Raw genomic sequence first — 23,643 nt, 5'->3', positions numbered from 1 at the left:
TTCTTACTTACAGGAGGTTAACTACCTACAGGGGTCCTACTTACAGGAGGTTAACTACCTACAGGGGTCCTGTTTACAGGCGGTTAACTACCTACTGGGGTACTACTCACAGTAGGTTATTTACCTACAAGGTTCTTACTTACAGGAGGTTAACTACCTACAGGGGTCCTACTTACAGGAGGTTAACTAACTACAGGGTCCTGCTTACAGGAGGTTAACTATCTACAGGGGTCCTACTTACAAGAGGTTAACTAACTACAGGGCCCTGCTTACAGGAGGTAACTACCTACAGGGGTCCTACTTACAGAAGGTAACTACTTACAGGTGCCCTTCTTACAAGGGGCTAACTACCTACTGGGGAGAAAATTGCCTACAAAAGACAAAGTTTCTATTTGGATAAATTACCTATCTACAAGGGGGTCCTACCTACAGGTGGGATACTACCTACAAGTGGCAATCTAACTAATGGGGGGACCACCATAGCAAATTAACTTCAGGTGGGCAAATTCTCTATGGGGAAGAAAAACTACATTGAGCATGGAAAAGTAATAGAACAACCTATCAACTTAATGGGGTGATAAACCTACTCCTCCCTAACCCACCTATTTTTATCTCAAACAATTTAAAATTCCAATGTAACTACACAATGCAAGAGACGTATAAAAATGTAAGTGCCAAACAACTGTACAATTTGTCCTAAGCAACCAATCAGATCATTGCTTTCATTTTCTAGCCTGCATTGGAGAAAGAACAGATAGAATATGATTGGTTGGTGCAGGTTCAGGCTACAGGTTACCTTGGCACAATGTTTCCTAGTTCTCCACAGAACAGAATTAAAATCACAACTAAAAAAAATGTTTTATTGTGACAGCGTAAAATTAATTGATTTCCTGTGAAATGTACAGAGACATTAATAATAAAAAAACAGTGACATTTTGGAAATTTTTTACCTGGAGAATAGCCAGTCCTTTCCCTACAGCGGTAGCGGTTACTACCAAAGGCCGGGACACCTTAATCTAATAATAAAACAGAGTGATAAATTATGAATTAGTTACAGATTACCTCAATGTAATATTAATCCCACAGGCGTCAGAATTATTTGCATGCAATACTGCCCCCCCCCCCCCCCTCAACACTAGCCACAGCACCCAAAATGGGAAATACAAACCTGAGTAGGACCTCATAACTCTTGCATAGGTCATTGGTTTCAAGCATGGCCTAGCAAAACACCACAGCTTACATGCTGCCGGGAGCTAAAATGTTGCACAGGATCTGCACCCCACAGTTGGGAACTGCAGCATCAAATGGTTAATTTAATATGCAAATTAGGATTTTTGATGCACAGAAAGGGATACCTCCTAATTTGCATATAAAATAAAGTTAAAATGTCCCCAAAATTATCTTCCTCCTATGGGAACATAACAGCAGGTTAGAGTCTTCCAACCTTCTACTAGTTTCCCTATAAGCATATTAAAGAGAAGCCCTGATATGTGCATTATATATAGTCAGATTACTGTATAAAGTATATTTACCTGTTCTTTTTGTAACACTAGAAGGTTTTTACTGTTGACATGAAAAGTTTTAGGTCCGTATGAATCTGGTCCATTGACGGCCAATGTAAGAGATGTATCATAAGATGGAGCCAAGGGCAAAAACTTAGACAGGGCTTGCAGAGCTACTATAGTATCCTGGTAAAACAATAAAAAAAGATAATATTTTAATGATTTTAAACAGTGATATATCTACCTTCAGTTTACATTAAATGGTGCTTGTCAGAAACATTTTTGCGCAGACTGGCATGCAATGGCAGCTGATGCCAGCAGATTAGGGTCTGCCAGAAGATATTTCTTAGGCCAAGTTCACACAGTATATTTTTTATCAAACAATGGACAATGAATTAATGACAGGGGCCAATTACATTGCAGCCTATAGAACAATGGCCATAGTGTGTACACTGTGGCCGGGATACCATGCGGCTGCACAGAAAATTGCCATGTCTATTTTGTGCGGCCACCATTCAGTGAACAGCGGCCGCACAAAATAGACTATGCTTGCAATGTAAAGTACGGCTCCTGGCGGTACTTTACATTGTGTGCTATGGCTAATTGGAGTGCGGGTACACCCGAATTCCAATTAAAATGAAGTGATGTTCACCCGGCCAAGTGAACATCACAGTTAGCGGCCGTTCTGTGACATAGCCGTGTTTTGCCATGTGTAAACATGGCCTAAAACTACATGATAAATAATTAAAGAGAAGCAAACAACTAATTCTCAGTGTCCCTATTCTAAAAGTGTACTTGTCCCTTGGCGTATCGATAAAGATACAGACTTTGCATCTAATACCTAATCCTGTGTCCCTGAGCTGTATCGTCAGGCACCGCCATCTTGGTGATGTCACTGTGTTCCAGGGGTGTGTTTCAACACTGGTACGCAGTGAAGTCACCAAGATGGCGGCATCCGACTTTACAGCCTTTGCAGTCTGTATCTTTACCAATACACTAAGGCGCAAGCACAGAAAAACTCTTGTGTAAGATCACTGTGTATTGACGGGAAGTTGCGGGCTTGCGACAAGCCCATAAAGAATAATAGGAATATACAGTAAACGCAGACTCAAAAATAATTATTTATATTTAGAAAAAAAATAATAGGCAGTAATTAAATGAAAAAAAAAAAAAAAACAGCCTGTGAATGGTTCTCTTTAAGGAGGATGAATAAAATCAATGACATATTCTATTAATTGTTTTATCCAATATATCAATGATATGCATAGAAATATAGGGAGAGATTTATCAAACATGGTGTAAAGTGAAACTGGCTCAGTTGCCCCTAGCAACCAATCAGATTCCACCTTTCATTCCTCACAGACTCTTTGGAAAATGAAAGGTGGAATCTGATTGGTTGCTAGGGGGCAACTGAGCCAGTTTTACTTTACACCATGTTTGATAAATCTCTAACATACTGTATAATAGAATATACAAATTATATGGAAGGTATTAAATCTATTTACTCAATTACCTGGGTGGATGAATACCCTCCAAGGTGGTTCCTTTTTTGAATCAGCCATTTCATAACAGGAATACCGTCCACAATTCTTCCCTGCTGGTAGTAGGATAGTAGGGCATATGCTGCCGTCTCTATGTCCCTTGTTCTTGGCTGCCGGTGATAGTTTGACACTTCAGATGGTATAGACCAAAACTTAGTCCCTTCTGAAGAAATTAAAAGATACCAAAATATCATTGTATTTATTGTCTGCAAATATATCAGGTTATATAGGTTATACTTTACTTAAAGGATAAGTCTATTCATTTTCAAAACCCAGCAGCCGGCAGGGGCAACCAATCGGTGACTGGAGCAGCGTCCCGCCCCAGTCACTGACTGGCTGAGCAGTCAGTCCATCAGCCGGGTCGTGATTAGGCTTGATCGAACAGCGGAAAAAGCTAGGTTCGATTGAACTTGAACCTAGCCGAACCTTCCACATTTAATTGCTGATGCCTTTCCAGTCCGTGCGGAAGGAGAAGACAGCCCGGGGACCCCCTGGAATTCCGGGAGACAGCCTATTACCTAGGCTGAATCCCAGAACTTCAGGCGGTCCCCGGGATGTCTCCTCCTTCCGCACGGACCGGGAAGGCATCAGGAATCAAAAGCGGAAGGTGAGGCTAGGTTCGAGTTCGATCGAACCTAGCTTTTTCTGCTGTTCGATGAAGCCTAGTCGTGATGTGTCAGCGCCGTAGATACCGAAGTCCAGTGGTGGTCCCGAGGCCGGTCCTGCTGTTCCCCTCGGGCACAGGGAGAGCTAAGTTCATACTCCTGGTCAAATTCCCGTCAGATTGGAAATGGACCAACTTCTTCTTTAATTATAACGTTCTGACATTTTATTTCAATTATACAGTTGAATACTTACCTGCAGAGGTTGCTCTAGAACTGAGCAGAGTCAAAGCATCAGTTGCTTTTGTGCTATTGGCCAGTGACAGGGCGTAGACCACTATTGATAGGATATAATTACTAGCAATTCCTTCATCAAACTTTATTTCCAGATATTGCACAGCTCTCTGAATTCTAGACGCGTAGCGGTTCTGAAATGGAAAAGAAAAAGGTTCTTATGAAAGGTGGAATTACAGCCAATAAATGTTTGAAAATATAAATTAAAAATAATATTTGTGAATTATATACAGTATACCATACAAAATTCTGCCATTAGCCTCAATTTTCTTTTCTCATAGATTCCAAGCTCCTGTAAGGCTATGTTCACACAACGTCTTTTAAGCTCCGTTTAAAATGACGTCCGTTATTTTGAGTCTAAAATAACGGACGTCATTTATCTGCCTAGCCTTCCCTTGGTACAATGATGGCTGTTGATACATTATTCTAGTTTGGGTTACCAATTCCCCTTTGGTTGCGGCTTAATTGAAAAGTCCATTGAATTTAATAGTAAAAATGGAGAAAAAACGGTGGGAAAAAAAAACTGTGTGTGAACAACTAATAAAAAACATCCGCTGTTTGCAAAAGACGTCCGAAAATAATAATCATGTTCATTATTTTGACGTCCGTGGTAAAAACGTCTGTTATTTAATCCATTGTGTACGTCCTTCTTCCCATTGATTTCAATGCATTGCCACTGCAGTCTGTTAAATCACAGCAAAAATGGACGTTATTTTAAATATCAAAATCGGCCGCCTTTTCTCTGTTTTTGACGTTGTGTGAACATAGCCTAAGTCTGCGTTTTTGCAGTCTGTTTAACGTGTCCGTTTTTAAATGGTTACTATTACCGTACACAAAAATGTGGTCAAGCGCGTTTTTGTGTTCTCTAAAAAAAGGGGAAAAAAAACTGTTTTGATTGTTTTTTTTTATAATGGAAATCAATGGAAAGACGGACCCAAACAGTTTGCACACAATTTCATGGTTTTTTTTGTTTTTTTCATAGAACGTATACGTTCAGAGTGAACCCAGCCTAAGCAAGGCCCTCACTCCTCAGACCCACTCCAATGCCAAAATACAACTGGGAGGGATGTGCAACAGTGGGCCTTATTCCTGGCTGACCTCCCTGCTGGCTGGAGAGTGTAGTGCACCGCTACACACTCTCTTCTGGTTGCATCTCGAGAGAGACCCTATGTGATCAGTAACTTTTGACATGTCTGATGGCACTTCAAATGTTATCTGATATGATAATACCATTTTAACTTCAGTAAGTGATGTTGTTAACAGCATATTAAGCAGTTTTAAACCACAATGATTTTTTTTTAAGTTCATATAATCCATACTCACCCTGTAATATGTATCTTCTAAGAGTGAAGTCACTATATAGGCAGTGAGGGTGATGGCACTATGTTGTCCTCCCTGAAGGTCACTATGGATAACATGTCCGGGCTCGGAGAATATACCAGTGTTGAGGTCCTGATATTGCACCAACCATTCTACTGTTTCATTTAAGACCATTGGGTTGATATATATAAATGTGCGGGCTTGGAGAAAGCTTCTAAATACAAATGCTGACAACCTAAAGAAAAAATTGTATCATTATATAACAAAAACGACTATATTATTACAATAATACATGTTACAGAGTTTTTACTGAACATACATTTCTTGTTTTTTTACATATGGAGGACAGTTAAAGAAGAAGTCCGGCCATTTTTAAAATCTTACAGCCGGCAGGGACAGGGGGGAGCTTTATAATGAGTAGGAACTTACCTCACCCCGTGCCCGCTGTTAGCGGTGGGAACGACCTCAGGACCCCTGCCGGACTCTGGGATCTCAGCACTGACATGTCACAACTTGGCTGATGGACTGGCTGCTCAGACAGTCAGTGACTGTAGCGGGACGCCGCTCCATTCACTGATTGACTGAGCGGCCAGTCCATCAGCCGGGACAGGCATTTTCCTCCGAGTCATGAACTCATCACAACTCAGGGGGGGAGGAGGGGGGCCATGCCTACTGGTGGGTGTCCCGAGGCCGGTCCTGCTGCTGAGTGGGCTGGGTCATTGCTGGGACAAGCTTGTCTCAGAAGTAGAGTCAAGATCTTTCTTTCAGTTGGGGACCCAGATGCAGTGGTGTGGCTACCATAGAGGCAGGGTAGGCAGTTGCTATGGGGCCCGTGCAGGAGGGGGGCCCAGGGGAGAAGGTAAGAGGTGTGTTCTTCTGCTTAGCCCCTTATGTACTGCAGTGTGTAAGTGACCCAATGTTACACGCTGCAACACAAAAAAAGGGTTAACAAGCAGAAGACAGAGATCTGTGCATAGGTCTGGGGTTATCAGTATACCAGCAGTAAAGCAGATACATATATATAGGGAGGGGGGCCCTTAAAATTTTTTGCTATGGGGCCCTGTGAATCCTAGCTACGCCCCTGCCCAGATGTCATAGGAGGACACGGGGGAGTGCAGAAAGGTAAGCGTAAGCTTTATGTTCTCTGCCAGGGCAGCAAGATATTAACATTTTAAAATGGTGGGAGTACCCCTTTAACCTCATTGTACTTATATATATATTGCCTACATGTATGGTCAGTCCCATTTTCATCATATTTTTAAATCCTGTGAGTTTGAAATTAAGGTCAGAAAATACAGTATGTTCAAAGGTTAGTCACAAGGTTTACTCACCAGGTACTCCCAGAGGAATCAGAGTTTCCAAATGCACTAAAGGATCCATCAGATCTCCTGTAAGTCAGCTCCTTTTGGTAGCCTAGCCATAAAATATAACCAGTCATTATCATTACGTTAAGGATGTCAGTTCTAGTAGCTTGGAACAATTATTTTACTGCAGGCAGAACTTCTCCAGTATTCCTTAGAGAGTGTGGGTGCCAAACTCATGCGGTATGCCCCAAAACCAGCAAAGTATATGCAAAGGCAGTGAATAATGGGCACACTATATAGGAGTTGAATAAGGTTTTAAGAATAAATTGTCCATATCCCAAGTATACAAAACTGTGCATATAATCTTAACCAACGTTTCAGGTGTAATTGCCCTTCTTCAGGCGAAAGTGAACAGGGAAAGCCTTATAAATAAGCAAGAAAAGGAAGGTATCTACAGCCAAGCTTAGCACCAACTGCATCATGTGCTCTGCCCAAATAGTAGTGCCTAATTGTAGTTACTGACTGTAATTCTGCTCACGTTTTATGGTCTCAGATTTTTTTATTTTTTCTAATCTATTATTTGCTTTTAAGCTGGCGCATGATACAGAGCTGTTAAAAAATTACCTTGCTCCATGAAGTTTATGGCCCTTTCTTTGATCTCCTGCGTTAGCTGATTAGTTGCTATTAGATATTGCAGAATATAGATGTTCGGTGCGAAGTTGATCATGTTTTGCTCTCCGCAGCCATGTGGCATCTCGATAAGTGATTCAAGACCGCTTATGGAAGCGCCAAGAAGATCTCCTGTCAAAATTAGAAAAAATAATATGTTAAAAAATTACACATATAGTTAAGAAAAAAATGATTGAGAAAAAATACCCCAATACAATTGTGAGAATTGTATATAAGGGATTAATGATTGATGACCTATCCTTAGATACACCTCTTATCTTACTATACATTGTATTAAAAAAAAAAAATACTTGTGAGTGACATAAGAAAAAGATTATAATTATGCCTACTTATACTGTTTACAGTAAAAATTATATAATGGATTTAGCACAATTCTATATCAAATTTATAATTTTTTTTGTTATTAGTGTTGAGTGAACCTGCCAAAATGTTTAGGTATCCAAACCCGAACGCTCTGTGTTTGATTCCCCATGGCTGCAGAAGTTGGATACCGCCCTAGGGAGTCCTGAAAAACATGGATACAGCCATACGCTGTTCTGCAGCCAAGGGGAATCAGACGCAGGACGTTCGGGTTTGGATAACGTTGCCGAGCCCAAACATTTTCACAGATCTGCTCAACACTAATAACAAAAAAATTATAAGGTATATTACCCAATATGGAATTGACATTTGTTAGGAAAAATATTCTTACCAATAACAGTGATGTATACTTCTTCACTGCCAGGTACCATGTCGCTAGGGAAAGTAAACGACATGTTCTTTGATACGGATGTAGATGTGTTTCCATGACCGATTAGCTCAAATAGAGCAGTCTGTGAATAAACGTGTTTAACCCCTTCAGCCTGTAGGAAATAAGAAGAACAGTAAAGTTTTACTTGAATAAAAGCGTACCTGTTGCGGTCATACTTTTACGAAAATATACGTTGTGTGAACATAGCCTAAATCTGTAATTATCAGTTCTCCCACAGCCGGTGGGCAGCATTCGGGCTGCCCATTAAAGTTTAGTGGCGGTCTGCTGTCACTGACATAATCGTGATCTTTTAGCATGTTGAAAGACCATGATCAGCTGACATCATGCATGTCGGCTGTCATCAGACATATTTTCAATTATATCATCAGAAATTTCAAAAGTTATTGATCACAGGGGGTCTCACTGCCGACCCACTGTGATCAAAAGATATAGCTGGGGAAAGGACGCAGCAGCACGATCCTCTCCCCGGCCGGTTGCTGTAGGCTTCTATACAGTAGAATTATTTACTTTTGTAAATTCTGCTTTTTAGGTTTAGCGCATCTTTATATTATTGCAGGTATTACTCACCTTTACCAGTACTGTTTTAGTTGACACATCAGAGGCCACATTTGATGTCGCTTTCACGGTGATTGGGATGCTGCCCAGTCTCTTTGGTTTTATAGGGAATAAGATTCTCCTCTCTCCCTGACTAGGAACGGATAGACTATGTTGGCCTGCCACACTGCCCTTATAGACGCTTCTTGGTTCAATTATTTCAAATGAGTCGTGAGATTCCAAAGAAACCAAGACCTGCAATCAATACAAAGTACATGCATTGGAAAATATGTTCTCTATGCTTATAAATGATTTCATGGGAATACAATAATCTCTCCAAGCAGTAATTGTGCGCCCAATAATCCATCCCTCTGTAATATAATGTCACTAAAATCCGGCAGATACAAGAAGCAATGGGACAAATCTAGATACCATAAACCTGTAATATTATAAATCCTATTTTTTGTAGGTTCCATCAGTATTTTGATCAGTATTTTTTCAATGAAGACCAGGAGTGGGTTAAAAACACCGAAACTGTGCAAATCTTTCCATTATAATTTTTCCCTATCAGTTCCACTGCTGGTTTTGGTTGAAAAAATACTGACCAAAAGACTGATGGAAATAATAAGTGTGAACATGGCTTTAAAATTTGAAGAAATTTGGTAGAAATAATAATAGAACTTGACACTTCTAAGAATGTTTCTCATGACTACAGAGACTTGGGGAGAAGCATGTCAATAAAGTATTCCCCTACAGCTGTAGGTTAAAGACCAGATCTTAGAGGCCAGATTATCTGAGTCATGTAAGTAGCAAATTAGCCAAGTGTCAAGCAATAACAGATCAAGACAGAAAACGGTTGTGAATTCTAGATTCTTTAGATTATTTTTTTTACATGTTCTTCTACTATAAGAAATGCAAAAAAAAAATATAATAATAATAATACCTGCAGATCTTTAGATAAGGAACTGGATAGCATGACCTCCAAAATAAACTCTTCACCCCTTGTAACCGAAGATGGCATGTCCAACGACATTGAGAGAGGTTTCAATACTGTTATCTACAAAAGAAAAAAATATATTATACTGTAATTACATGGAAGACTGGAAATATCCTGACTTGTTTTAAGACAGACTTATTCATGGTTAGGCTATGTTCCCACTTTGTAAGACACCGGGGCATTTCGTGACCTAACTGGGTCACGGATCGGCGGGTGTCAGGGAAGATCATCCCGGCCGGTACTGCAGTGCTGTATTCGGATGCGAGTGCATCCGTGCGCGCCTGCATCCAAATTCCCTGCTGCACATAATGGAGAGTGCGGCGGGAGCCGCACGCTCCATTGTGTGAACTGACAGGGTTTTTTGCGGCCGCTATTCAATAAATAGCGTCAGTTTCTCGCGGCACCGCTAGGGATCCCAGCCGAAGTGTATACCATGGAGGAGATTTATCAAACATGGTGTAAAGTGAAACTGGCTCAGTTGCCCCTAGCAACCAATCAGATTCCACCTTTCATTCCTCACAGACTCTTTGGAAAATAAAAGGTGGAATCTGATTGGTTGCTAGGGGCGACTGAGCCAGTTTCACTTTACACCATGTTTGATAAATCTCCCCCCATGTGTATACACTATGGCCGGAATTACTTAGAAGGCCGTGATTATTACTTATTACTTATTACTTATTGCTTATGACTTGAGGCAAAATCTAAAAATATTTTATGATTAATTAGTTTTTTCTTAGAATGAATAGAAAAATACAAAACGAATCTTACCTCAACAGATTCTTCGGCTACTCCAAGTCCAAGTCGTTCAGAAATAACAAATGCTGTAGCCACCCAGGATGTGTTTTTGTCAGGTACTGCTAGGTCAAGGTTTTCTGTTAAATTTGAGCTGTAAATTAATTTGTAAACATTTATTATTGGAATTATTCATGGACTGGTTTACGTTAGATTCGTTTATTTATGTTTAGTAATATTCTTAAAATACCTTATATTAGCATCTCGCCAGATCCAGATATCTGGTAAAAGGCTTCCCGTATGTCTTGGAGGCAACACAGTACCTTCTTTAGTGTGAGGAATGTATTCTGAAAGAAATTAAAAAGAAAAAAATCATTCACATTGATGGAATTTGTTTTTGCGTTTATTATTTGGTTAATATTTTACTGGTAACTAATTCACATGGGGCAAAATTGGTGGAATTCTCCGCCACGGAATCCCGCCAGCCTCTGTGTCATAATGACAGTTTATGGAAGGCTCGCGCGCCTCCTCTCTATGCACTGAAAGTGGACCTGTCAGCAGCTTTTTGCTGACTAAAGTAAAGGCAATGTATAATAGGGTTTCTTATCCTGAATCAGGAGATATAACTCTTATTTCAATCCGTCGCTCCAATACCAAGCTAACACAAGCTTGAAGGGCCTCTTACATGAGCTGATTATCAGGCAGAAGCTTTGCTAGAAACGCTTGTGCAGCCGATAATTGACCTGTTTAAAAGTGACACTGATCAGCCGAGGACGGAGAAAATGCCTTGGCTGATCAGGTATTTAGGGCAGGGTTGTGTGCGGCCGAGAATGAAAACTGATGGCACAGATATGTATACAGTATATCTGTGCTGTCAATTTAAAGATCACAAGCAGCAGTGTATCCTTACATCTGTGTTGCTTGTAATTCGGCATCCAGGTCTCCTATTCTCTGGCTGACAGCTGTATTTTTGGAATGATTGACAGCCGGAAGAGATATGTAATTAAAGAGACTCTGTCAATAAGTTTCTGCTGTCCTATCTCAGGCTAGCATAAACTAGTGACAGAGAAGCTGAACAGAATGATGTATCACTTACATTGTTCTGTGCAGCTAATCCAGAGATATCCTCCTGAATAACATGGACAATAAGTAGTCCTCTCCATTATGTGCATGAGCCCAGTAGTCCTGGATATTCATGAGAAGCAGAAAACTTTGCCTACCAGCTGCTGATTGGCAGTTATCTATCCATGATGTGTATAGGCAGTCAACTGTCAATCAGCAACTGGAGGGCGGGGGTAGGGGTGTGGCAAGAATCCTATTCTCCTGCATATTAGGAGAACGGCTAAACAGAATGATGTGAGTGATACTCGGATCTGTTCAGCGTTTCTGTCACTAGTTCATGTTGCTCTTTAAAGGTTCCCTTTAAATAGAGACATGTCAAAAGTTTTGATCAGTCGGGGTAAGAGTGCCAAGACCCACCCCCCTTCCCCATCAATAGCTAGCGCAATCTGGGAGAAGCACTCAGCTGAGAGCTTCTACTCTCTTTGCTCTTTGGCTCACTGCTCTCTCTGCCTCACCGCAGGAGATAGGCTTCATAGATTTTCTATAGTGTCTGGCCCAGATTTAGAGGTGACTGACTTGCCAGTAGCAACCAATCATAGCTCTGGTTTTAATTACTCTGCTAAAATGGAACCTAAGCTGTGATTGGTTACTATGGGCAAAGCAGATATTTTTTTTGTCTTATGCAGATTGATAAACCCCGGCCTCTGTCTCCTACAGTGAGGAGGGAAGCGGTGGAGAAAGGACTTCTATGCCTTTAGAAATACAATAATTCTAAAGAATTAGATTGTTTGTCCACGTGTGCAAGTGTCCCAGATGTCTGTGGAGCGTGCACTCAAACATACCGTATTTGTTTTGGATCACAGCGTCCGTCATGCTTGCTGCAGGGCCCTGATTAAAAGAAGGAAAACCGCATTAACTGACTGGTATTAATAGAGAAACTTCATTGATGTCGACAAAATGATGTGTTCACACATATGTTTACAGGATGAAAGGACATGTTTATGCAGGAAAACAATGGCCAGATTTATTAAGCTGCATTAAACCCCATGCTGTCTGCTTCTTCTCCACAACAACCAATCACAGTTTGGTTTCCATATTACCAGAGCTCAGCAATGTACAAAACAACAACTGTGATTGGCTGCTGTGGGAAAAAAAACAGACAGTATGGGGGAGATTTATCAAACATGGTGTAAAGTGATACTGGCTCAGTCGCCCCTAGCAACCAATCAGATTCCACCTTTAATTTTCCAAAGAGTCTGTGAGGAATGAAAGTTGGAATCTGATTGGTTGCTAGGGGCAACTGAGCCAGTTTCACTTGGGGCAGGCAGTGCTCCTAACGGTGCTCCAAAGACACATACCTTCCTCCTTGGCGTCTCCTGTGCAGTAGGGACATATCAGCAGGTGAGATTCGTCTAACCTCCTGATAGTTCCCCCTTTAATATTACAGGTCATGTACCAGTTTATGCAGAGCTCATGTATAGGTTTTTCATAGTCCTGACCTTTTTATTGTGTTTTGTGTACTTTTATATTCAATAATAACCATTATTTTTTACATACCTGATTGTAAGACATCAGCTCATCATAAACCTAAAAATAAAAGTAAATATGCCATTAGTGAATGGCGTGTGTAGGGCATCATATGGGGAACAGAAGCGTCAACCAGTTATTTATTTAAAATAAAAAAAGGTAAAGGCTTCTAATTTCAATATGTCATTTTAAACAGTCTATAGACTTCTGTCTTCCAAATGCATAAACAATTACTAAAATACAGTTACTGTAAACCTGAACACCTGAAAGACAACTTTGTGGCTATGTTCACACAACTATTTTCAATGGCCGTTATTAAAAACTCAAAACAGCTGTCATTTAACATACTTTGGCGCCCGTTATTGCAATGAAAACTGTTTGTACATTATTTAGAGTTAGTTGATTGATGGCTGTGTTTAACAACCCTTTGGGTGTGCCTGTTTCTAAAGGTCCATTAAATTTGGTTGAAAAGACACTGAAAGAACGGCCAAACTTAAAATAACATCCATTGTTTGCTAAATAACGCCCGCCAATAAATGCCCTGAACATTAATTAGATGGCCACTATGAATAATGGCTATTTTTCTATACATTGTGCGAACTAATGGCCGTTGTTTCCATAGACTTCAATGGAAATCATTGAGACTGAAAACAACGGTCGTTATTTTAATAAGAAAGGTAGTGTGTGAACATGGCCTTTAGGAGTCTATAACTTTGTATCACTGATGACTAGTACTCTCCAACTAGACTTCTAGGCATCTGTACTCACCTTCTCTGTAGTCAGATCATTTCCAGCTCCAAGGGACATTGAACTTTTATCGATAACTCGTAGACCAACCAAAGAATGGGCTTCTTTCACATTGACAGATAAAATGACATGTCCTGATGGATGGGTTGTGTTTTTACTCCATGATAGAGAGACCTAGAAAATTGTGATAAAGAAAGTCATCATGGCCGTACTGTTTCTTTGGTATCATTGGTCAATAATTTGGAAATAATAATAAACTGTAAGGAGGTGGGATAAAATGTGTATACTCCTAGATAAACAACAATAATGTTCCCTACAGAACGTGTTTCTACTTTATGTGTCTGACCTAATTGTGAAAAAGATTAAAGGGGTATTCAGAAAATTGTACTTAAAGTGACTCTGTATCCCCCAACCCACCACCAAAAGTACCATCCATTTGATGACAGTAAATCTTTATCTGTTATGTCTTTTAAGATGCGCCTTGTGCCTTGGTTAGAGCAAAAAATTATTTTTTAATCTGTAGCAGGAGAGTCAAACTGGTGTGTCTGTGCCCCAGGTCTGCGACACCTCTTCTTTCTTCCTCTCCTCCCTCCTCATCATTAGGAATGCTCCCAGGCAGGATTTCTCCTATTCATCACTTGTCTAAACTGTACCTTTGCCATAGCGACACAGGTGCACTGTATAGATGAGCAATGAAGAGAAATTCTGGCTGGGGGCGTTCCTAATGATGATGAGGGAGGGGAGGAAGGAAGGAGGGTTGTCACAGACCTGGGGCACAGACACTCTAGGTCACGCCAGTAATGACACAGAGCTACAGATTAAAGATCATTTGCTCTAACCAAGCCACCAGGTGCATCTTAAAAGACACGACCCGTAAGGATTTACTCTCCTCAAACGGATGGCACTAGCGATTTGATGGGGAGGGTGGGTGGATACAGAGTCGCTTTAAATGAAACAATTACCACAAGATATATAACTTACTAATATAGTGTAATAATTACTAATATTGCTGGCTTCATTGTGTTTTTGTGTCCTTCACTACTGGCAGGAAATGGAAAACAGTAGAACTATAAATGTTATGTCCACAGCTCCCCAGCGCCTCCTGCTGTCTGCTCCTCCAGCATATTTCAGCTGATGTAGGAGTACCATCCAGGCCTGAACATATACAATATAACTCAAACCATACACCAGAGGATTAAACTGGACAATTATAGAGAAAAATCATATTTACTGTGTGTAATGTATTCTTTATATAAGCTGTAGCCAATGGATAGATCTGGTCTTAGAGTGTCAATGTGCCTATACGTATGCTGTAAATCCAGGTTACTATGTAAGTTAGCCACTTTATATGCTGAAAGAAGTTACCTTATTGTCTAATGTTCCTTTGATAGATAATGTTTTAGATATTTGCATAATATCTCCAGAATCGTCGCTCATATTAAGCCAATAAATTGTTAGTTGAGCTGAGGGTGCCCATGATGCATCTGGTGTCAGGCTAAAGTTGGTGCTATTCCTCCCGGCAGATACAACCAAGCCTCTGGATACCACCTACAAAGAAATAACATATAGCTCATCTTAGACTTTAATAGAATTATATCAGTACCAATATTGTGCGATATACGGTTATTTATAGTTTGGGACATGGCACTGGTAACAATAACTGTACAGTAACTTACATATCAGTACATATGAACTACAGATAATTATACTTGCTTTGACATAACACCTTAGATAAAGTACATTTAGGGAAGGCAATAATTCGTGATTAGGCCATGTTCACACTAGCCGTCCACTGGGCTGCATTCAGGATGTTCCTGCAACTAATACCTCTGTATTGGCTGCAGGAACGTTCCTTTTTTATGATTGATTTGCGGACACCGTCGGGTGTGCCCGCAAATCAATTAGCTAATCACTTTAATGTAATGTGCGACTACCGCCGCACTTCACATTGTGTGAGGAGCTGTTATTTCCAGGCGCTGTTCACTGAACAACGTCCGGAAATAATAGGCAGGTACATTATTTTAACATATGTGTTAACATAACGCTTTGTGAACACAGCAGACGGCATTGCATTGACTTCAAAACTTTTGTTTTAAAAAGACATCCGTATTTGCCGCTTTCTTTGTTATACTTGTATATGTATATTCACTACATACCACATAATAAATCTCTGTGATCTTCAAGTAGCTTGTAACCTGTATGTTAAATTCTTCTCCAATCTGCATTTAAAAATGAATACATACATTGTTTAACAGCAGCATGACATTCATCAGCATATTTTTTAGTATTATATATTATTATAGTATAGTATTATATTATTATTATTAGTAGTATTATATTATATAGTAGTATTATATTCACCAGCATAATATTATATAGTATTATAGTATAGTATTATATTATTATATAGTAGTATTATATTCAGCATAATAATATTTAGTATTATAGTATAGTATTATATATATATTTTTTTATTATAATATTATATAGTAGTATTATATTCATCAGCATAATATTCAACAGTCATACACACTATTCATATCTGCCCAAAATACTGTGTGTGAACATAGCCCTTCTCCGTTATGTATATTCTTAGTGCAAGACAATAAATAGAAGCGTATAGAATAATTTAAAAAATTACCTTCAAGGTTGAATCCGGGACTTGGATAGCAATAAAAGGATTCTTTGTATATACTAAATCCGTTCGGAATGTCTCACTGACATTTTGATACTCAACCTAAACAACGAAGAAAAATAAGTTGTATTGACAATTGTCATATGAGACGTGATGAATATACTGTAGGATGAAAGTCTCTGATCGCTTTTATACTCACATTAATTGTAATCCACCCAATGGACTCTAGAACGGGAAATTCCACATCAATGATACCAGATTCTGGAATCGCATAATGTAACAGACTAGCATTGCTGTTTATTGAGTCCTTCCATTGAGTAATTTTGATGGAAATTTTTTCATCCGTCTCCTTTATATTTATGGGATTGTTATCAGTCCGTTGTACTTGTATCTGCAAATACATATACGTTCATATATTCATGTATGATGATATTAGTCACCTATGTGTCTGAATGTAAAGCTGGACTCCATAAGGCTATGTTCCCACTGCGGGATTTTAACGGGATAAGGCAGCCTTCTATTGATAATGACTGCTGCAAATAATGATCGCGATCATTATTTGCGGCCATCATTATCAAACAACGGCCATTATTTTGCCTAAAAGAGACATTGGGGGGCATTTATTAAGTCCGGCGTTTTTTAAAAATGCCCCCGCAGCTCCGGCGCTACGGAGATTTATGTAGAGGCGGACTGCCTCTACATAAATCCCGTGCGCGCCGGTGCGCACCGCCAAAAACCTACGCCAGCTGAGGACTGGAGTAGGTTTTCGGCGTATATTTGGGGGGAACAGATGGTAAATCGCGCGGACTCTGAGTCCGCGCCCTCCGTTCCGTCCACTACACGCCCCCTTTCCGCCCCCCTGGCGTACTCGGCGAAAAGTGCCGATTTGCGAATATTTTATTCGCAGATCGGCCATTTGCGTATAAAAAAAATACGCAAATCGGCACTTTCCGCCAAAAATGATCCGTTCGCAGGATGATACATGTGGCCCATTGTGTGGACATAACCTATAGGTGTATTTTCACACAAAATAAATGACAGTATTTTCTTAAGTAATTACCACAAATTTAGTTGTGTCTAGAGATGAGCAAACCGGGTTCGGGTTCGAGTCGATCCGAACCGGAACATTCGGCATTTGATTAGCGGTGGCTGCTGAAGTTGGATAAAGCTCTAAGGTTGTCTGGAAAACATGGATACAGCCAATGACTATATCCATGTTTTCCACATAGCCTTAGGGCTTTATCCAAGTTCAGCAGCCACCGCTAATCAAATGCCGAAAGTTCGGGTTCGGATCGACTCGAGCATGCTCCAGGTTCGCTCATCTCTAGTTGTGTGCTTTAGGCTATGTTCCCACAATGTAAAAATAAGGACAAATAGCCATTTTTGTTGCAATGTCCTGGACATAAATAACAGCTGTTGTTTTGCAACAACGGCCATTACTTAATTAAAATTTACATTATGGGAACATAGCCTTAGGCCGAGTTCACACACAGTTAGACAGCGGCCATTCTGTGACATGGCCGTGTCACATGAACATCCCTTCGTGTTAATTGGAATTTGGGCACATTCGGGTGTGCCCGTGCTCCAATTAAGCATAGCCGACCATGGAAATCGCGGCCCTGAGCCGTACTTACATTGTGTGCACTGCTTATTTTATACAGGTTCTGTTTACTGAATAGCGGCCACACAAAATGCACATGTCAGTTTTCCGTGCCGCAGCACAGAACAGCGTCCGCAGTGTTGCAATCTGCAACAACGGACGTTATTTTTCGAAAAAATGAATTGTGTGAACAGGACCTTAAAAAGAATTGGTATAAAACTATGAGGATACTCTGACTCTCTTCCTTGTAAAAAATGACAATGAACATAAAAGTTATTCCTGTCTTCATATTTCTGTTTCATTTCCTAGGCCTATAGTAAGTAGTCCTTATAATCAACCATTGTTACAGATTCAGCTACATGCAGGGGCGGATTAACTTTACCATAGGGCCCGGGCTATTGACCAAGCTTGGGCCCCCTCACCCCACTGTAACTATAGCAGCACTAGCGTAGTGTCCATAGTACAGGATAGATAATGTCATGATGTCCGTTTTTGTGCAAAATTGTGGTGAAAAAGCAGCGATTTTTTTGCAAATCATGGCAGAATTGTAGCCAGGAGACAGTACACCACTGAGAGTCTTTTTGGGTGACCATGGGCCCCCCAGGAGCTCAAGGACCCGGGCTACCGCCCAAAAAGGACTTATTAAAATCCCCTACTGGCTACATGGGTAACGTACCTTGGCTGTAAAATTGAGACCAGGGCCAAAAGGCGGCTGTTGGCTGACGAGATTTAGCTTGTACTCCGAATTTTCACGTAATATGTATGGTTCTGGATTTACTGCGATACCTTAAATAATAATATTAGATTAGATCAGTATTCTACTTAAACAATTATCACACAGATTGGGGGGGGATTAAAATAGCTGACACCAAAAACCAGGCTTATGTTTTATTGTGTTTTACACACTTTTTAACACAAGGACAAGTGGGGTGGCTGCTGTAAAAAAAAAAAAAAAACTTCAGTATGGCTTAAATGCACCAAAAGTTTTTTTTAAAACTCTTGTAGGGTTAACAAAATCAACTAATAGGTGGAGTAGACGCAAAATTGGTCTGTAAATGTGGATCTGCAATAACAGACCATTTTATATCCCATTGGTTTCTATGTGCCTAAAAAAAACAAACACATGTCCTAGTGCGGACTGCAATTGTGGCACGGACACACCAATAGAAGTCTAAGGCATCCATATTTTTTGTGGACGTTTCTGGACGTTACCTTGTATTTTTCACTTTCCTCGGATCCGCAAAAAATACAAATGATACAGATGATACTACGCATGCACTGTGGATGAATTGTTGCTGATTGTGGACAGAAAATTGTGGACTCAAAATATGGTCCACAAACAATGGGTCACAGAACGGCCGGTGTCATACTGTGTGTGAACCCGGCCTTAGGCTATGTTGACACTATGTAAAATTACGGCCGTAGTTCTCGCCGCAGAAATACGGCCGTAGTTTTGCGGGGTGGGACATAGCTTTATTTTTAATGGGATCCCGGCCGGAGCATACACACATTGTATACGCTCCGGCCGAGATCCCGTGCGGTGCCGGAAAAAACTGACCTTTTAGTTCACACAGTGAAGCAAGTGGCTCCGGCCGCTTGCTTCACTGTGGGCTATGGGAAGCTCTGATGCGGAGCTCCGCGGCCGGAAAGATCACCCGGGGTCACGGAACGGCCGGTTGTTCACGTAGTGTGAATATAGCCTTATACTGCATTTCTTTGCATGTATTACATGAGAATGAATAAAATGATGGACATACCATATTCCGCAACGGAGAAATCAGCAGACTGTTCACAACCCTGCAAAGCACAAGAATGAAATAAGCGATAAAAGGACGTTGGCTGAATGTAGTGTGTCAGGTGGGTGTTTTTAGTTACTTATCTATAACATGAGGAAGTTCTTACCTCAGATGCCACCTGTATCTTCCAGTCACCCAAGAAGAGTCCGTCAGACAGTAAGAACTCTTTGGATAGAAGTCCCAGGACTGGCTTCATTTTTAGCCACTGCTGAATAATATTATTCTTAGGATCCTTTGAATAAAAATGAAATAAAAGCATATAAAACCAGAATATAAATATAAGACAATGACCCAGATTTACTAATGTGTCCCCACCAGAATTTTAGCTCAAAAAGTGGTACACAGGATATACAATATTTGTTCCCAAAGTTTTTTTTTTATTTTTCAGTTTTTTTTTTTTTCATTTTAGTAATCCAGAAACTAACAGAAAGAAATCATACTATAGTCTAACGTTTAAAGGAGAAGTTCGGGAGGGGGAGGGCGCAAAAAGAGTTGGGAGTTGGGATTTAGCCCGCTCAGCCAATCAGTGATTGGTGTCCCGCCCCCAATCACTGACTGGCTGTGTGGGGCGTCTATCAACCGGGGGGGCTAAGAAGACAGCTGGCTGGGAGCCCAGGAGCAGGACACAGCACTACGCGGGCATCAGGGCTGGTGCATGAGACTTCTTTTTATGTTCCCCCTGCCCGAAACTATTTTTTGGCCTGGCATCGGACTTACCCTTTAATGGGGTTAATCTCATTATATACAACCTCTATTTGAGCGTATGCAGCTTCTGAGATCTGGTCTGATTTCTTACATCCCCCCAGCAGTGGATTCTACAGTGAGAATGCTACTACTAATATGAAGTGTCTGCTTGGATATGAAAAAAAGTCCTACCTTAATGATAAGGTCCAAATCTCCTTTATATGGTCTCAGATCATGGTTTACAGCGATTACTCGTATTCTCACACGTTCTCCGGGTCGGTATGTGGTTTTATCTGTTTGTATGAATATCAATGTACTCTTCATCTGCATCTTCACTTTTATTCGCCGAGAAAACACTAATGTACTTTCACCACAACCAATAACAGCCAGTGTGTAAGAAGTAATTGAACGGTCTGCTGGTATCTATAAGAAAATAACGTTTTTATATTTGATCCTATAATAAAACTGTTCTCACTTCTAATAACCTAATAACTAACATTTAGTCTATGGGCACAAAGCATTTAAAAAGGCCGATATACAGCCCCAGGCTATGTTTACACTATGTAAAAACAACAGCTGTATTTCATAACAACAGACTTTTTGTGCAAACAACGTCCGTTATTATCATGATTTACACCTGCTTGATTTTGTATGCCAAGCGGGTCGGGGAAAAGGAGGCGGGGTTTTCCAGCAAAAAAATCTTTTTCTTTCAAATCAACTGATATCAGAAAGTTATAAAGATTTGTAATTTACTTCTATTAACAAATGTCAAGTCTTCCCATATTTATTAGCTGCTGTATGTCCTGCAGGAAATGTTATTTTATTTTCAGTCTGACACACTGCTCTCTGCTGACATCTCTGGCCGAGACAGGAACTCTATCTCGGTTTTCTATGAATCCCCAATAGAAAACCTCTCCTGCCCTGGACAGTTCCTGTCTCTGCCAGAGATGTCAGCAGAGAGCACTGTGTCAGACTGATAATAAAATAACATTTCCTGCAGGACGTACAACAGCTAATAAGTATGGGAAGACTTGAAATTTTTTAATAGAAGTAAATTACAAATCTGTATAACTTTCTGATATCAGTTGATTTGAAAGAAAAAGGTTTTTGCTGGACAACCCCTTTAAGACCAGCGTATGAGTCTTGATAAATCCCCCCCCCTCCAAAAAAAGTACATAAAAATATAGCAAATAATTTACTTACTGCAGGTATACTGATTGTTCCAATAACATCTAAAAAAAATAGCAAAAAGATCTACGTCAGGTATACACGCAGTATAAAAACGTCTACATTCCCGATCATGGAAATATTATTCACACTCACCATTTTGAAATACTTTGCTCACATTTACCAAAATCCTTGTGGTAGTCATAATCCCTGCAGACACTGTGATTTTAGAAAACCTATCTCCAAACCAGTGGACGGCCAGTGTTGTCTGTTCTCCAGGGGTTATATAACTTGGGGCTGTAATGTAATATGACGGTCTGTGAGACAAAAGAAAAAAATATTTCAATTAAGCATTGTACTAGAATTGGATATTTACATAAACTAGAGAGGAGATCTGTTCTGTTATGCAAAGTATTCCATATCATGAGACCCCAGTCCAGGTTTTAATGGGCAGAGTATATATGTAACTTATTGGCTGGAGAGCGAGCCACATGACTTCTATACATTGATGTTCACACTCAGTATTTTTGCTCAGTATTTTGCAACAAAAACCAGAAGTGGATTGGAAACACAGAAAGGCAATGTTCACACACTGTTGAAATTTAGTGGATGGCCGTCATTTAATGACAAATAATTACAGTTATTGTAAAACAATGTCCGTTGTTTAGAAATAACATCTGTTATTTGCCATTAAAAGGCGAACATCCACTCAATTTTAGCAGTGTGTGAACATAGCCATTCTGTGTTTCCAATACACTCCTGGTTTTGGTTGAAAAATACTGAGCAAAAATACTGTGTAATCGTACTATTTTTTAAAAGAATGGTCGTTGTTTTCCATTAAAACAATAGCCGTTCTTTTCATACTGCAATAAAAAGTATTGAAGTCAATGAAACAACGGCCATTGTTTTCACACAATGCATTAACACAACGGCAGTTCTTTTAAAAAGTACATAGGTTAAAATCAGCATCTTCTAAGCAATTTAGTGATTACTATAGTTTGGTGGGGGGGGGGGGGGGGTGTCAGAGGTGACCGAGTTTTCTTTTCTGTTCATAAGTGGTTAGTACAGTTGTTATTATTCTTATGTTTTCAAGCAATCATAACGATAATTGGCTGGAGTGGATGCACAAAACATTAAACAATAAAACTATTGTTTATCCAACAAAACCATTGTTTACATCATTGTGAATTAGTTTACTGGAAATGTTTATCGCTTTTGAATTAGAAAACTGATGCTTGTAGTGGCTGTTTGCTTGTAAATTGTGATATGTAATTGCAGCTTTAGGTTATGTGTACACAGTGAAAAAATCGGAGTGGAATAAGTGGTAGACTTAACACTGGATTGCTCAGTGTGACAAAGATATTTATTGGTTAAACAGTAGTGTTCTATATGTACACGGTGAGACACAAAAAATAATAATAATAATAATAGTTAATGAAAAAGCGACCATACATGTAGTACAGCGAAGTGGGAGATATATAGGTAGGGGGGTGTATGTCCTTGGTATGACGAACTAGGGTGCTTGGTAGTCAGAATACAGTATGTATACAGTATGCACTTAATGGTTGACTGATAGAGGGCTAATATTCAAAATGGTGAACTATTAATTCCACAAGTCATCCGACGCGTTTCCCCCTTTTCGGGTATAGGTGTCTGGGTTCATCAGGGATGCACATGGATAATCAGCCGTTATGTAGATCATCAAAAAAGGATCTCTTGGATGGGTCAACCCAGTGTGAAGGTGGTTGCAGGCAAACCCAATATCTTGTTTCGATTAGGGGTTGTATCCGATCTGGGATAAGGACCAGCGCAGGTGTATTGGCTGCTCCAGATGGATGGTGTCCTAGAAAAAGGTTCTAGCCTGGAGTAAGCTTAGTGTATCCTCAGATAGGAGGTGCACAAGGATGATAGGCAAGGATCCAATCCTCGTTTAAGATGCGGAGGAGTAGTGCCGGTGTGGCAGTCCGGACGGCGGGAAACGCGTCGGATGACTTGTGGAATTAACAGTTCACCGTTTTGAATATTAGCCCTCTATCAGTCAACCATTAAGTGCATACTGTATACATACTGTATTCTGACTACCAAGCACCCTATTTTCTGACTTACCCTATATCGAGAGGTGACGACACGACTCCTACCTTAGGACTGTCCCCTCCAT

General features: G+C 40.1%; 1 protein-coding gene across 1 annotated transcript in view; it reads right to left on the bottom strand.

Annotated features, from left to right (window-relative positions):
- LOC138794579 (CD109 antigen-like) overlaps positions 1 to 23,643 on the bottom strand; it is a 28,547-nt gene extending 4,904 nt beyond the window's left edge. The window contains exons 1-26 of the mRNA XM_069973341.1: positions 23,624 to 23,643; positions 21,642 to 21,802; positions 21,522 to 21,550; positions 20,511 to 20,741; positions 19,741 to 19,866; positions 19,596 to 19,635; positions 18,515 to 18,624; positions 16,438 to 16,629; positions 16,245 to 16,340; positions 15,760 to 15,822; positions 14,969 to 15,151; positions 13,625 to 13,777; positions 12,887 to 12,916; positions 12,172 to 12,241; positions 10,518 to 10,614; positions 10,304 to 10,421; positions 9,482 to 9,595; positions 8,572 to 8,793; positions 7,945 to 8,095; positions 7,188 to 7,364; positions 6,591 to 6,672; positions 5,263 to 5,494; positions 3,902 to 4,073; positions 3,016 to 3,206; positions 1,533 to 1,688; positions 951 to 1,016 (exon numbers count right to left, since the gene is read on the bottom strand). Of these exons, the coding sequence (XP_069829442.1) occupies positions 951 to 1,016; positions 1,533 to 1,688; positions 3,016 to 3,206; positions 3,902 to 4,073; positions 5,263 to 5,494; positions 6,591 to 6,672; positions 7,188 to 7,364; positions 7,945 to 8,095; positions 8,572 to 8,793; positions 9,482 to 9,595; positions 10,304 to 10,421; positions 10,518 to 10,614; positions 12,172 to 12,241; positions 12,887 to 12,916; positions 13,625 to 13,777; positions 14,969 to 15,151; positions 15,760 to 15,822; positions 16,245 to 16,340; positions 16,438 to 16,629; positions 18,515 to 18,624; positions 19,596 to 19,635; positions 19,741 to 19,866; positions 20,511 to 20,741; positions 21,522 to 21,550; positions 21,642 to 21,802; positions 23,624 to 23,643 (3,282 nt within the window). The remainder of the gene's footprint in view (positions 1 to 950; positions 1,017 to 1,532; positions 1,689 to 3,015; positions 3,207 to 3,901; positions 4,074 to 5,262; positions 5,495 to 6,590; positions 6,673 to 7,187; positions 7,365 to 7,944; positions 8,096 to 8,571; positions 8,794 to 9,481; positions 9,596 to 10,303; positions 10,422 to 10,517; positions 10,615 to 12,171; positions 12,242 to 12,886; positions 12,917 to 13,624; positions 13,778 to 14,968; positions 15,152 to 15,759; positions 15,823 to 16,244; positions 16,341 to 16,437; positions 16,630 to 18,514; positions 18,625 to 19,595; positions 19,636 to 19,740; positions 19,867 to 20,510; positions 20,742 to 21,521; positions 21,551 to 21,641; positions 21,803 to 23,623) is intronic.

This window comes from Dendropsophus ebraccatus, chromosome 6 (assembly GCF_027789765.1).
Source record: "Dendropsophus ebraccatus isolate aDenEbr1 chromosome 6, aDenEbr1.pat, whole genome shotgun sequence".
NCBI classification, from domain to species: domain Eukaryota; kingdom Metazoa; phylum Chordata; class Amphibia; order Anura; family Hylidae; genus Dendropsophus; species Dendropsophus ebraccatus.
This window is presented reverse-complemented; position numbering and strand designations above follow the sequence as displayed.